Source organism: Pygoscelis adeliae, unplaced genomic scaffold (genome assembly GCF_000699105.1).
Source record: "Pygoscelis adeliae isolate BGI_AS28 unplaced genomic scaffold, ASM69910v1 Scaffold95, whole genome shotgun sequence".
NCBI classification, from domain to species: Eukaryota; Metazoa; Chordata; class Aves; order Sphenisciformes; family Spheniscidae; genus Pygoscelis; species Pygoscelis adeliae.
In genome coordinates this window covers 1,313,375-1,327,069 of record NW_008824869.1, presented here as the reverse complement: position 1 = coordinate 1,327,069, position 13,695 = coordinate 1,313,375, and the positions used below count along the sequence as shown (strand labels likewise).

The 13,695-nt window shown below is 38.0% G+C and overlaps 1 protein-coding gene across 1 annotated transcript in view; it reads right to left on the bottom strand.

Moving 5' to 3' along the window:
* The window catches only part of CTDP1 (CTD (carboxy-terminal domain, RNA polymerase II, polypeptide A) phosphatase, subunit 1), a 125,115-nt gene that overhangs the window by 76,340 nt on the left and 35,080 nt on the right, over positions 1-13,695 (bottom strand). The window contains 3 exon segments of the mRNA XM_009324475.1: positions 5,548-5,778; positions 8,169-8,205; positions 8,208-8,282. Coding sequence (XP_009322750.1) covers positions 5,548-5,778; positions 8,169-8,205; positions 8,208-8,282 — 343 coding nt within the window.

The following is a 13,695-nucleotide window of genomic DNA, read 5'->3' as shown; positions in this document are numbered from 1 at the left end:
AAGCAAGTATAAAAGTAACTGTATTTGAAATCACAAGCTGTTTCAAGTTGTAACTACCAGGTGAGACACCACCAAGGTGTTTCTGAGGGTGGTGGCAATTAAGAAAGGGTACAGCATGGTCTCTGCTGACAAGAGTTTCAGCGCAGGGTGGCTGCTTCTCGTCAAGCCTGGATTTTCAAGAAACAACTTTAGATCAGCAGCCCCACCCAAAAAAGCCATTATTAAGTTATGTAAATCCAGTCACAGGTAAGGTTCTACAAAATCGTTTCTCCTCTCATGAACTTGACAGCTTCTTAAGAAGGCCATCTAAATATCAAGATTCTTTCCTACATAAGTACTTCAATCCCAGAATGTATGAAATCTGAAAGCCACATGAAGCTGTCAGTCGAGCTCATATTGAGGGCTCATATTTCCTAAACACACATCTCTTTCCTCTCAGATCCCATGGATAGATGCAGGAGATGTGAGTTCATTTTTTGAATTGGGGGTGGTGGGGGAAGAGCCAAGCCATTGCTGTGCTACCCAGAACTGCGCTATCTGCTGCAGAAGACCCTCCCATCAGCTCAGCATCACTCAGCAACAGAGCAGAAATGTTCCCCTTCACAGTTTGTCATTTCTGTACACTGGAATTTCCTATGAAGCCAAAACAATGATTTAGATGTTGCGGAAATGAACTAACCAAACTATTTTTCTGTTAGAGGTTTTCATCACAGCTTAATAGTTTTTTGGGTTTTTCTTCCTCTACTAAATGTTTTCTACTTTATAAGACCACACAGTTTTCTTTTGCTATTAAACTGCTCTCAGACAATAATTTTCATAGGTAGAAGAGGAAAAAAAATACAGCATTCCACTATATTTTCCAAAAGGATATTTTAAAATATGATTTCCCCGCCTCGTTAATAGGTACCCTACCTTTTTAATAGGTACCCTAGTCAAGAGAAAGGTGGTGATGCTATTCACAGTCTTACTCAAACAGAGAATGATGAAAAAAAAGGTGCAAGCATCATACACAACTGCATTAAAAACACGACAAGCTTGACCATGCCAAGAATTATACACAAGTTATATGCAGCAGGCAGCCAAGCAGGTTTCTAGATATATATAAATCTAGTATATTTTTTTTAAGAACACATTATCATACTGATGACAGAGAGAACTCCTCCTTTTGCAGTTTCTGTATCATTGTATTCTTATTTATATTCGAACACTTTAGAGAACATCACCCTCACCTCAATGGGTGGCAAAGGCAGGAATTATTTTGCATCATCATTAAATAAAAACTGTATTGACAGTTTAATTCTGGAGATATTGCATCCAGGACTAGGCATAGCTATGAACTTCTTTACTTTGAAGCAATAATATGCAGAAATATTACAAGTCTCAGGTTAGTCTTGAAGACTCCACCATTGTTGAAAAAAAAAAAAAAAAACCAACAAACAAACCCCAAAACCAACAAACAACCCCCCCAAGAATAAAATGTGAGATTATCCTTGACCACATTATCATAAAAAATATTACCTGTAAAATAACTGTATTAATAGCTTCTAAAGGCTTCTGTCAGATTTTTTTTTTCCCCAGTATTTTCCCACTGCTACTAGATAAGAAACACTGGGACTTTTCCTCAAAGCATTCCAAAAAGCAATATAAAACAAAGACTTCTTTAAGGTTTGTAAGAAATATTTTTATTTTATCAAAGACATTTTTCAGGCTTTACACTTTCAGCTGCTCGTTACGTTGATCAAAATTTAAAGACATACAAATGCAGGAATTTACATTTATTTCTAATCAGATGAGATTCATCAGTACTTTTTCAAAAATAACACTACATTCAACCCTGCACAGGTTGGCTGGTGCTTGCCAGTGTTACATGCACAAGGACGTGCACGTGCGCTAGAACTCACTGCATGCAGGGTGCGTTCAACATAAGCATCTTAACACTTTCATTGATACAGCATCAGGGCAAAAGCTAAAATAGCATTATCATCATGAAAATGTTAAAAATATCTAAATTCCATTGATGATTTCAATTTGGTACTTCGGATTTCTGCTGTCATAACAAGACTGATAACATTAGATAGGAAAAATTGTAACAATGAGCATGCAAATTAAGAAACAAATTTTATAAGTGAAATTATTTTATACGAATCTTAAAGAACTGCTTCAGCCACCACATCTGCTTGACACACCTTTTCAAACCAAACATTTGGTGCATCTTAGCATTATTTAAAACCCGAGTGCCACTTTTAACTTCTCACATGTAAATTATATCCACATTTTAAGCCTTGCTTCATCTGTTAGTGTATTATTAGTGTTCACTAGAATTTAACTTGTAATATTATTTTTTCTTTATTGTAGTCCAAGATGCCATTAGCATGTGCATTTTTTTTTTTGTTTGGACAATACTACGTTACACATCTCATGACCTGCTACAACTTTAGTGTTCACTATAATGTTTGTAGAATACTGCTTCCATATGAAAATGCAAATTGTTGAGATACATACAGAGTGTCAAACCTCTGACATGCAGGTTGTTTTTAAAGAAGAATCCTTCCTGTTCTCAGACAGAGAAGAGCTCCTGCCAGCCGCCAGCAGCCACTGAGCAGCACTGCATTCCCTTCCCTTCCAGTACAGCTGCAAACTCTTTGCCACCCTTCCGCTCAGGCTGCAACAGCCATGACAAAAAGCAGGTGTTAAAGTCTTACAGCTGAGCACAATGGCAAGATCTATGCCTGTCGCACGAAACATTGGCCAAATCAACTGAACCATCTGTAATTCACTGGTGACAGTTTCACTGCAAATTGTGTGTAGATATTTAAACTAATCATATCCTATTTTAAATTATGTTTCAAGTTGAATCCCAGAAAGAAACTAAAAATCTTGAACCCAAAATAAAAAAGTGAGAACTGAAACAGTTCTTATGAAATGGTACCCAGATAACTTGAAACCCTTTTCAGTAACCAGCCTTGCAAGAGGTTATCTTCAAAGGTCTATTCTTACAGTAAGAGACTGAGTACCATTGCTAGGCCGCATGCAACTACCATCTCCCCAAGGGTTTCCTCTTGCAGCAGCGCAATTTTGTTGCCTGCTGTCTGAACTTCAGAATCAGGTAAGTTTTTAGAAACCATCAAAGAAGATTGTTGGAAGCTTTCACATCCACCCACAACCGGAGCAGTTGTGAGTGTTAACAGCTTTATCTAACTCTGCTTAAATTCAATGGCGTAGTTAAATACTCTCATTTTTCTGTAGGAGGTGAACATACAAGCACATGAAGTCTGTCAGGACACAAAATATGTTGCCCTCTACCAAGAAATTGCTGCACTGAGGTAATTTTCTCTGAAGTCAAGTATCACATCAATTTTTAAGTTGGATGTGAAGCTTTTTTTAAAAAGCTATCATTGATGTATGCATTAAGACAAAGCAAAGCAATGATACAGTACTTCTGCCTCAGCTCTTGCTTAGTCAAGACACAGCAAAGCTGTTCCTATTTGGCTTTTTGTTACTTCTTTACAGCCTGCATGCTCCGCCTGCACTGTACTTCCTATCCATTAAAAGTACTTAAAACGGTGTTTGGTCGCTGCACTGCTTTCCTCCTAGACTTTACCAAGACACTCCTCACCATCTTAATTGAAGATAGCGGAACTGCTCTGAGGAATATAGACATGCCCCAATTAAGAGATCAGTGTTTACAGGTCACTAATTTTACCGCTAGCATCAAATCAACAGGAAATGATGATGAAAATACTATTTCCCAGCATATATCTTATGCTAATCTCTTTTTTTACAGCTACTTAGTTATGGGGTGGAGTTGCAGCACTGAGTAATTGGATTCACTTTCTTAGATTGAAGTGTCTCAACCCTGAGCATTGAGTCAAAAAAATGCTTAAGTGAAATAAAATAAGGGAAAGGAGATACAGTCTTGATCCACCCCCAAAACCTGTCTGGGGCTCTGAGAAACTCAACTAGGAGGACAGCTGAAGTATATTTCTCTCCTTTTCCATAAGATGTTCAAGTGAAGAAGCACCTCTGCATTAAAGAAAAATAGGCTTAGGAGTGGACATAACTCTTCATTAAGTTGTTGACAAAGGTAGAACAAACATCAAAACCCATTCTTTTTAAAGCATTGAACAATGCATTAATAGCAACATAAACCATCATACTGAAGCATCTTAGAAGTGTCATGACAATTATATACACGTACAACCTTCCCAGCTCTATTCCTAGACAAATTCCTGTCCATAATAACTGACAAACAAACCCAAAAGCTTTTCAGCTCCTCTCTGGATACATGCTGTGTCTTGATCATTTAAAGCTTTTCCTGTTCATTTAACATGTCATAGTAAAGTAAAATACAGACTTTAAAGTCACAGTTAAAAAGGAACTGAAAACAAGATGTCTTCACAAACAAGAGACTCAAAAAAACCTGTGTTGACAGAAACAAGGAAGCTGAAATAAGAAGCAGCCTATAAAAAGATGACAACTGAAAAAAACATAGGTTGAAATAATTTAGCAACAGGAAGATAGAGTGGAAACATTGGTGTAGCTTGTTAGCTACACCAATATACAAAACCTTCACAAGTGATATACTGCAAAAGTGGCAGGGGAGGGAGAAGAAAGGTAGAAAACTATGTGCATTTATAATTGTGCTTTGTATTTTTGTAGTTGCTTGGAAAACTGAATTGCTTTATAACAACTGCTATACTCTGATCACATTGTACAAAGGAATTTTGATCACATTTTACAGACAAGAGAAAAGCTTTGCCTTCAACTGGATGCTTCTTTACCACTGGAGTCAACAAGCCTTGCTAAACTTGTTAGCATTCCAGAAAGTTAGATCTTTTATGTAGATACTTAGGGATGAATTTTAGATATTTTATCCATCCTTAAGAGACAAGTGTTGTCTTTGTAGCTTAACCAAATCCACAAATTTTGACGAAGTCCAGATGCTAGCCTTTGTACTTCAAAAAGAAGGCCACCTCCTCCTCTTGCTGCTTTAGTATCTTAATTTAGTGATCTAAGGATTATTAACTAGCACTCAGTCATATGGCGTTATTTAATAAGACTCAGTTAGCTACACCCCTCGTCCACCACTTCTAATATTCCTCAAAACAAAGCACAAAGCTGATGTCCCATCTGAAGGAATTAGGTGAAGAGGAAAATTTTATAAACAAAAGCCAAAGGCTATCAGATATATTTTATAGACAAAAAACAATCTAGTATTCTAAGACTTGTTAAAAAACATTAGGCTGCCTCGCTTCAGAGATGAGTTATTCTAACATTCTTTAGAGTGCATAAACTACACGCTGCATTTATTTGTTTTGAGGTTTCTAGTCACACTTAGGTGAGGCGCAAAAAGCATCTAGAATTCTAGCATCCTGATTTCACTTCAGCTGACTATTCAGTTTCACTCATTTCCTTGGCTGTTTAGAAAGCAAACAAAGTAACCAAAGCAAAGATGACAATTTCATCAAATGCAAAGATAACAAGAGTTAAATTTACTACAGCATCTGAAAATATAGCTGAAGTGACTCTTAGCTATGCTTTAGGTACCTGAAGGACGAATGTTCGCCGTGGACTGGTAAAGTGATGGGAGGAGCTGGAGACTGGATGTACATTGACTGGCCAGAGGTCTGAGCGCCTTTCCTGATTAGCTTTCCAGTGTTAGGATCATAAAGTCGAACTTCAGGACCAGGTTGAGACTTTGGATGGATGGGTGTTGGGTGAAACAGAGCTGTCTGAAATGTGCTGTGCGTATCAGGAAATGTGGCAGGGCTGTTCTCTCTGTTGGATGAAGTTCAGAAAAAAATCGCTTTAGAAATTTAAATGGGCTATCTAACCAAAATGTACAAAATGAGCACTCTTTTTTTCTAAAGGAGAAAGTGGGGGAAAAAAATGGTTTGGAAGATTTCTGAAGAAACATTTCTTCTCCCCCACCCCCAATAAGTCTCACTGAATTTAAAACAGAAAAATGCAAAGACACAGATAATGGCATATTTACATTATTAAAAAATTATTAAATGTGCCTTAAAAAGTGTCTTAACATAAGAAGTTACTGAAATTGCTTCCAGATAGTAACAACTGCACAACTAGAGTAGCATGATAATCTGCATATATGCAACAAAGAGAAAAGCGTGCTATTGTATCAGATCTTAGTATTTGCTCTCCAACTTGGCTCTGAGAGAAAATAAACACACAGTATTAATTTGCAAATCTTCCACACTCATTTGTTAAAATACTAAGCGGCCTATGATCACCCTGCTGCATTTTAAAACATAATTTTAGAAGTGTCAGCAGAAACATTCAGAGATCAGTCTGCAGGAATCACCATTATGGCATACTATCCAATTATGATGAAGTGCCACAAAAAAAGAAGGAAGCAAATTGAATCATTTAAAAAAAATAATCAAATAAAGCAGCATGTTATGCACCACAAAACCAACGCTATAGAAAAAACAATTAAACTATATTGTAACAAATATTAGAAGTGCCACGAAACTGGAGTTTTTACCATATGCTTTCATGGATGTTTCTGAAGTAGTCTTGTAGCATCAGTACTTAAGGTCAACCAATTCCAAATTTACTTATTCTTTTTTGCTATTCTTAAGCTCATTTCATATGCAAATATTTTCTCAGAGTTCATCCCTCACCTAGTTCATAAGTGCTTTGGACCAGTAATCACTATTTCAAGCAGCTTCGTTAAGGAGAAAATCTTTTCCAAAGAAGTTGCACATGTTGGGTTAATGAAGTAAAAGTATTTGCATTAAGATAGATGTCTTACTGACTGAAGGACTGACTGGGGGGAGAAGGGAGTGAGGGAAAGTATGAAGTTAAGGAATATTGTATTTGAAACACAGAAGTACGAAAAATTATCATCTTGTTTCAATAAAATGGAAGAGTAAATTAAGATAGGTAGGAAGACCAACATTCACCTAGACATCAAAAAATGATGCTTACAAGTCACTGTCCAGATTTCTACTGAGAACTTGGCAGGGTCAGGCTTCTGAAACAAGTTAAATATCCCATACAAATATTCCAAAGTTTGATTAAAAAAAATCTGATAGCACTTTTTAAAAACAAAGTATTCTAGTCAAGCCATAAGTAGGCTATATCTCTTTCCTAAGTTTTAGAGATCCTGGGTCTCTACCTAGTCTCTTATTTGGTAAGTGATCTCACTTCCAGACATTTCTACTTTTGGTGTCTTCGGAGTGTATGAAGACTTTACACACGCACATTCTGCCCTCAAAGGGATAGCGTCTTCTAAGCAGAAAGCAAATCTCTAGCCTACCCAGTCAATCACACCACTATCAGTTTAATACAGAAAACCCAACATGCTATGCCCCTTCCTGTCTAAACATAGAAGGGAAGGTCCTCCATTAGGCTTGCAAGATGCTATTAATGTGAGTCTATCCAAACAGATAACAAGTCAAGAAGCAGAAGCTGGTTCTGCAGTATCTTGTCATGAGTTATTTTAGCCTTGGCACTTTCATAAAGGGGACTGTTCTTAATAGCCCTCTGACTTCCTCTGTATTAATAAAGTTTTTGGCTGTCCTTCTATTTGCTGTCACCCTAGTGCACTGATTATTTTTAAGCCTTTCTCCTTCAACACTTTTTCTTATCACGCCAAAACCTCCTGTTCTCTCACTACTTCCTTTCTTTTAGTTTTTGCTTCTATCCTCATGCCTTCCAACCCCTCTTAGATTTTTCTGCTCTATTTTTCTGTTTCTCTCTTCTTCCTCACTACCAAGACTCAGAAAAAAATGCCATACTTTATCAATTTTCATGTTGTGGGAGTGTGTACATTTTTTAATTCATTTGGCAGCATGAATGATCCTGCACCTTGGTGGCATTCCCTGTGTTAGTTCGTGGATGAACTGACAAGGTCAACTGCTCCAGCTGAAGATGGCTAACAATGAGAAATGCTAGAGAAACTATGGGTACCACAGGTTTCTACTGATTCTGCTAGCTGCTGAACTGCCTCCCGATCCCTTAACAGTCTTCAGTTTAAGCAGCATAGAAATGGACAAAAATGGAGGATTCTCTCATAAAATCTGTAAGCATTGCACATCATTCTGAGTTTGTCAGAAACCGATTTTATAGCTGCATTAACAAATTCGCATAATTGTATGAATAACCTATTGTCACAGCCCCTACGCCCCCAAGTTCCCACTTACCTATGTGTTTTGATGTAGTCATCCTTCAAGGGAAAGACAGGCAGCTCCACAGCCAATCAGGGTTTACAACATGGAGGTCCTTGCAGTCCTGAGCTTGCCGTACTTTTTCTGTGCCTATTACGAAGCCAAACATAACATTACAGTGTTCCCAGAAACACAGAAGATAGTTTTAAGACACACCAGTTTAAGAACAACATTTTGTGATCAATCTTATGGAAAGAAACCCCACCGCTCCCCAATCCAACAAAACAATCACAACTGATAAAAGCGAGACTAAATAAGATGCAGTGACCTCAGTCTCAAGCTGGATGAAGGGATTTGTAACTTCTCAAAGCACTGGCACCGTGGAAGTAGTCCACTAAAATTAATCCATAAGGAAGTCCTCTACACCTCCATGTTGACTAAACAAACAATACAAATGCATTTTTGTATTTCATCTCCTTCATTCCTATTTGTCAGAGTCTAAGCAGCAGTGACTCTTCAATGCCGTTAAAGCCTAACACTAACTCATCATACTAACTTTCCTATGCGCAGTCCCCTGTACACACAGTATGCTGCGCCTTTTAACAGCCAGCCACCCACTCAACCTCCATTTGCCAGAAGCAGGGGCAAAGCAGACAAATGGATTATTTTGTGCCAAAGGGGAACAACGAATGTGAAGTTAAATGTGGCAGGCTAGCACAAAGTCCACATGAAACCATCGACAATGCAGCATGCAAGTAACAGGTGATCTCAAATTCCACCCTCTGGAGAAACCAGAACAAGAGAGAAACTCAGTAAAGTTGCTATAAATCTTTGCCAAGACGCATCAAAACCAGTAAACAAAAAGAAGCAAATAAAATAAAGGTTGACATTAACCTCAAAGTGTAGTCTGTTCCCAGAAACAGCTGACTGTCCAAACGTTTCAAGAATGTATTTCTTCTATTTGATTGCAAAAATTAAATTTTACCAATCGTGGTATTTGTTTCAGCATTTATCAGAGAGATCTATGGAGGGACTGAACACTTAGAGACAACACAAAATTGTATCATCTGCCAATAAATCATTAAATATATACGCAATAGAGAAAACCCTGAGGATTCTGATCTGATACATCTATGCTTGACACTTACACATAGTATTTTTACACTGCACAAATACTGGTGTAGCTAGAACATGATAAAGGAACTCTCATCAATCTGATGGTCTGTCTCAGCTGAAAGCCACCACTCTTCCCTTTTGTTATATCCCTATAATTTATAGCATTTCATCTTATTTATACATTATTTAAAATGCTTATCAAACCCAATCATTTGTCCATATTCTCTCTTGGTGCAAAGACATTTAAATACACTTTATTTTTTTTTCCATTTTTTGTTTAGAAATGTGAAATAAAAGGAGACCATCAAGAACTAAAGGCAGGAGTCCAATTAACAACCCAGCCCTCTCCTCTAGGTTAAGAGCAGAGCTCTCAGAACTGAAGGTGAAGAATGCATCACTTCAAACACTACCCACTCCTGTTGATGCCTGTCAATTCTGCACAAAGACCCTGGGGTTTCTTCCTGCAGATGCTTATATAAAAAACACAATACTCCAGTCTAGTTTACCTTATTAACTTAAAAAAATATTCTAAGTAAAGTTTTTAATTTTTTTAAAATTTATTTAAAGTTAGAATTTATGAGCCCTTGTCTATTTTCATAAACGTGCCTTCAGGAATGAAGCTTCCAGAAAAAAAAAATCAATTTTCAGAACAATTCTGACAAGGAAGCAAGAACAGTAAATTATTTTGATGGTTTCAGCATAGTTCCCTGGAGTTTTATCTGCATGACTGTCATTTAACAACACGACACTACTTGTTTCAATTAAGATGAAAGTCTTGAAGTACCCATACTTCTCCACATCATTTCAAGACAAAAGCAAACAGTTAATAGCAAATACCTAAAGGCCTGTGTACAACCTGAACTAGAATCTACTGAGGTAGACAGATCAACTGAAATGCACTTGAGGATTGACCTAACTGGTTAGACAGTTCAGTTTCTAGACTTCTGTAAATTCAAAAGACTAAATAAACAGAAAGGGCAGGAGATCATTGTCCTTTACCAAAGTGCTGAAAGCTTCTGTTTCCCTACTTTTCTTCCCCCAAACCCAACAGAATACAGGAGTAGAGCTACATTTTCCTCTATCTTCAGATACAAAACCATTTTTTCTTGGATTTAGATTAAGAAAAAAGATGTTCTGTGCACAAATACATTTCTTCTATTTTCAGCAGCAAATGCAAGTAATTCCACAGTTCAGGATTTAAGAGCTGTACAGTAAATGTAAAGCTTTTCTCCACACTAGTATCTTTGCATTAAAAAAGCATTCATTTAAGAATCCAAGATAAACACAAACACAAAATTGAGTATTTAAAGATAAAGTCCTTTCCAAACCACAAATGACTTAGAAATGCCATATTTTCAATTTTGTCATGAAATAAAAATAAAACCACTGTCCAACAAAGACTCAGTGAAAACAATTTTAGAACTCCAACCATGTTAATTCCAGCACACCTTTGCTGTTCAATAGGTTTTAACTGGCTAAAAAGCAAAACTGTCTAAGAAGGAAGGTCAATGCACCCAGATCATTCATCCCCCGATACAAGAAATCTGTTTTCCAATTAATCATCAGTTACAAAAATAATCAGCGACCCAGAGCACTTTCATGCAACAGTTGCTGGAAATGGGCCAGTTTACAGTGCCAGAGGGAGCTTCCACAGGAGGTGGTGATATTATTATTATTTATATAACCTCAGTAGGAATTGTAGAAATACCTGCAGTTAGAAACAGGTAAGTATAAAGCTGTATTTAATTTATACACAAGGTATGTTTCAGAGGAAAGAAAGCAGATGTTCTGAAGGAGAATCAGAGTAAGAGATCTGGGGGGAAAAAAATTATTAAAAAAAGTGAAAGACTTGGCTTGGAAAATGCTTTCTTTTGAGTATAACGAAGAAAAGCAACGACAATATAATAAGAACAAAGAGGTAAGAAGACGGCTGTTATAAAGAGAATGCTGAAATCAGGTTCATAAGCATAGGCGTTTCAGAGGAAAAAAAAAAACCAACAAGAGCAAGAAGTCCAGTGGAAGTTTAGGTACTTGTGCCTGGTATTAGATACTGAATCAAATATCAGACAAGACTAGCATTACTGTCCTGCACATAACTCTGGAGCTGATTGAATACAACATACAATAGCATGTGATTTCACTAGTAAGCATACAGAACAGTTAACCAGAGTTGGTGGTGCTATTGGATAGACAGACTGCGCTTATGTAATACCCTGAAGAAAAGCTTATCTGATACTATAGTACATCCATTCGCCCAACTAAAGATATTGCTGCTCCTTTTGGACTTCATCGGGGGAACCTGAACAAAACCATAAAACTGCACCTTCATCTCATGTCAAATCTGTGAAGTTATGTGAGAAGATGGCTTCCTCCAACTATTTTTAAAACTGATGTTTCTGCATTGATGATTTGTCAGGTGCTTCACCTTGCTGCCCGTTCCACACGCATACACATTCTGCGTTCACGCATATCTGATCGTTTCAAACCGGATGCATGCTGAGGAGCTAAGTAAATTCTTCTAGTCAACAGGATTGCAACGGAAGCCTTAAACATGAAAGCCAAAATGGCACTATTTTGTATGAAACTCTTATGGTTCTGAAACAATAGCTCTGAAAGGTATAAGCCATGAACATAAAATTAAAGTTGGCGACATGAAGACCAGTGTGTAACCAAACCCACCTCCTGAGGGTCAAAAGCCTTACCTTTCTCGCCTCCACAACGCCAAGGCTTTCTGCTTCCTCCCCATTTCTAAAGTGCAGCTGCCTATTGCACGCTCCAGCATACAGAAAATTGCATGAGGTAATACAACTGTGTCATCTCATGGGCTGCCTTCTCTTTCTAGCTGACATCTTCACAAATCAAAATTTCACACATATGATGTTCTTAGAGAACTTAACTGGGTAGGAGAAATAGTACTGCAATACTTAATATCCTTGCCTCCTCCTCTCCCTTACCCCAGTGTAATGTCTTCTTTTGGAAGTATGCTTATTAAGAAGAAACAGCAGAAAGGATTTTAATCCATCCAAGCAATAGTACTTCTGATGCAGTTAGGAACACCTGGATCATCCAACTGGGCTAAAAATCACGTAGAGAAAAACTATTATTTCTGGACTACTTTTTTTGCATTATTCTCCTCTAATCACCTTTCCCTAGTTCAAATTCTAGTCTAAAATTGTTCCAAAAAGTTAGAGAGGCACACAAGACTTTCCACATGAAGCAGCTAGGATCCACATTTATCATATCTACCCTCTGAGGGATACAGCCTGAAGCACATAATATTGGGAAAAGGTTATTTTCAAACCTGGGGAAGGGACTCATCAATTCTACTTTTGAACTTGCAAACAAAGGTTGAAAACACAAAAAAGCCTACTGTTAATCTTGACAATTTGTTACTAAAAAAGTGACCAATCAATAATGCAACAGTAAACTTTCACAGCTGTTCTCCAGGACACAGTTTCACGACAGCAGTTTATTTTGTCTTATCCAAAGTATGAAGCACACTAGGCACTTAGGCAACATAGATAAATGAGACCCTAAGCTGTATGTTTACGAAGACTAAGAAGAAATGTTACACTGCATATTTGCCTACATTCACATTACCAAGTAGTGCAGCCCAACAGAGAGATCTGCACGGCAAAAGGGTGCTGGAAGAGCCATGCCCACCCCGTATGCATTTCAGGGAGTTTTGCTTTGGATTAGCTCTGCCCAGTCCTGTGGACCGAATGCCTGTGAGGGCTCAGCTGACTGCGCCCTCCAATTCAATCTGACCCATGAGGAATCCAGTGTGCAGACTCGAGGCTGTGCCAGAACGAACTGAAGTACACAATGGGAAGTGACCACCAGAGTCACTCTCAAAACACACTCCTGATTCCAACACACTGTCGTGGTTTAACCTCAGTCGGCAACTGAGCACCATGCAGCCGCTCGCTCACTCCCCCCTCCTCCCCGGTGGGATGGGGGAGAGAATTGGAAGAGCACAGGTGACAAAAATTCGTGGGTTGAGATAAAAACAGTTTAATAATTGAAATAAAATGATAATAATAAAATAACAATAATAACAATAATAATAATAATAATAATAATAATACACAAAGCAAGTGATGCACAGTACAATTGCTCACCACCCGCTGACCGATGTCCACCCAGTCCTGAGCAGCGGCCCCCCCGGCCAGCTTTCCCCAGTTTACGTACTGAGCATGACGTCACATGGTATGGAATGTCCCTTGGGCCAGTTTGGCTGTGCCCCCTCCCAGCTTCTTGTGCACCTGCAGCCTTCTCAGTCAGTAGAGCATGGAAAACTAATAAGTCCTTGGCTAGTGTAAGCATTACCTAGCAACAACTAAAACATCGGTGTGTTATCAACTTTGTTCTCATCCTAAATCCAAAACACAGCACTGTACCAGCTACTAGGAAGGAAATTAACTCTATCCCTGCCAAAACCAGGACA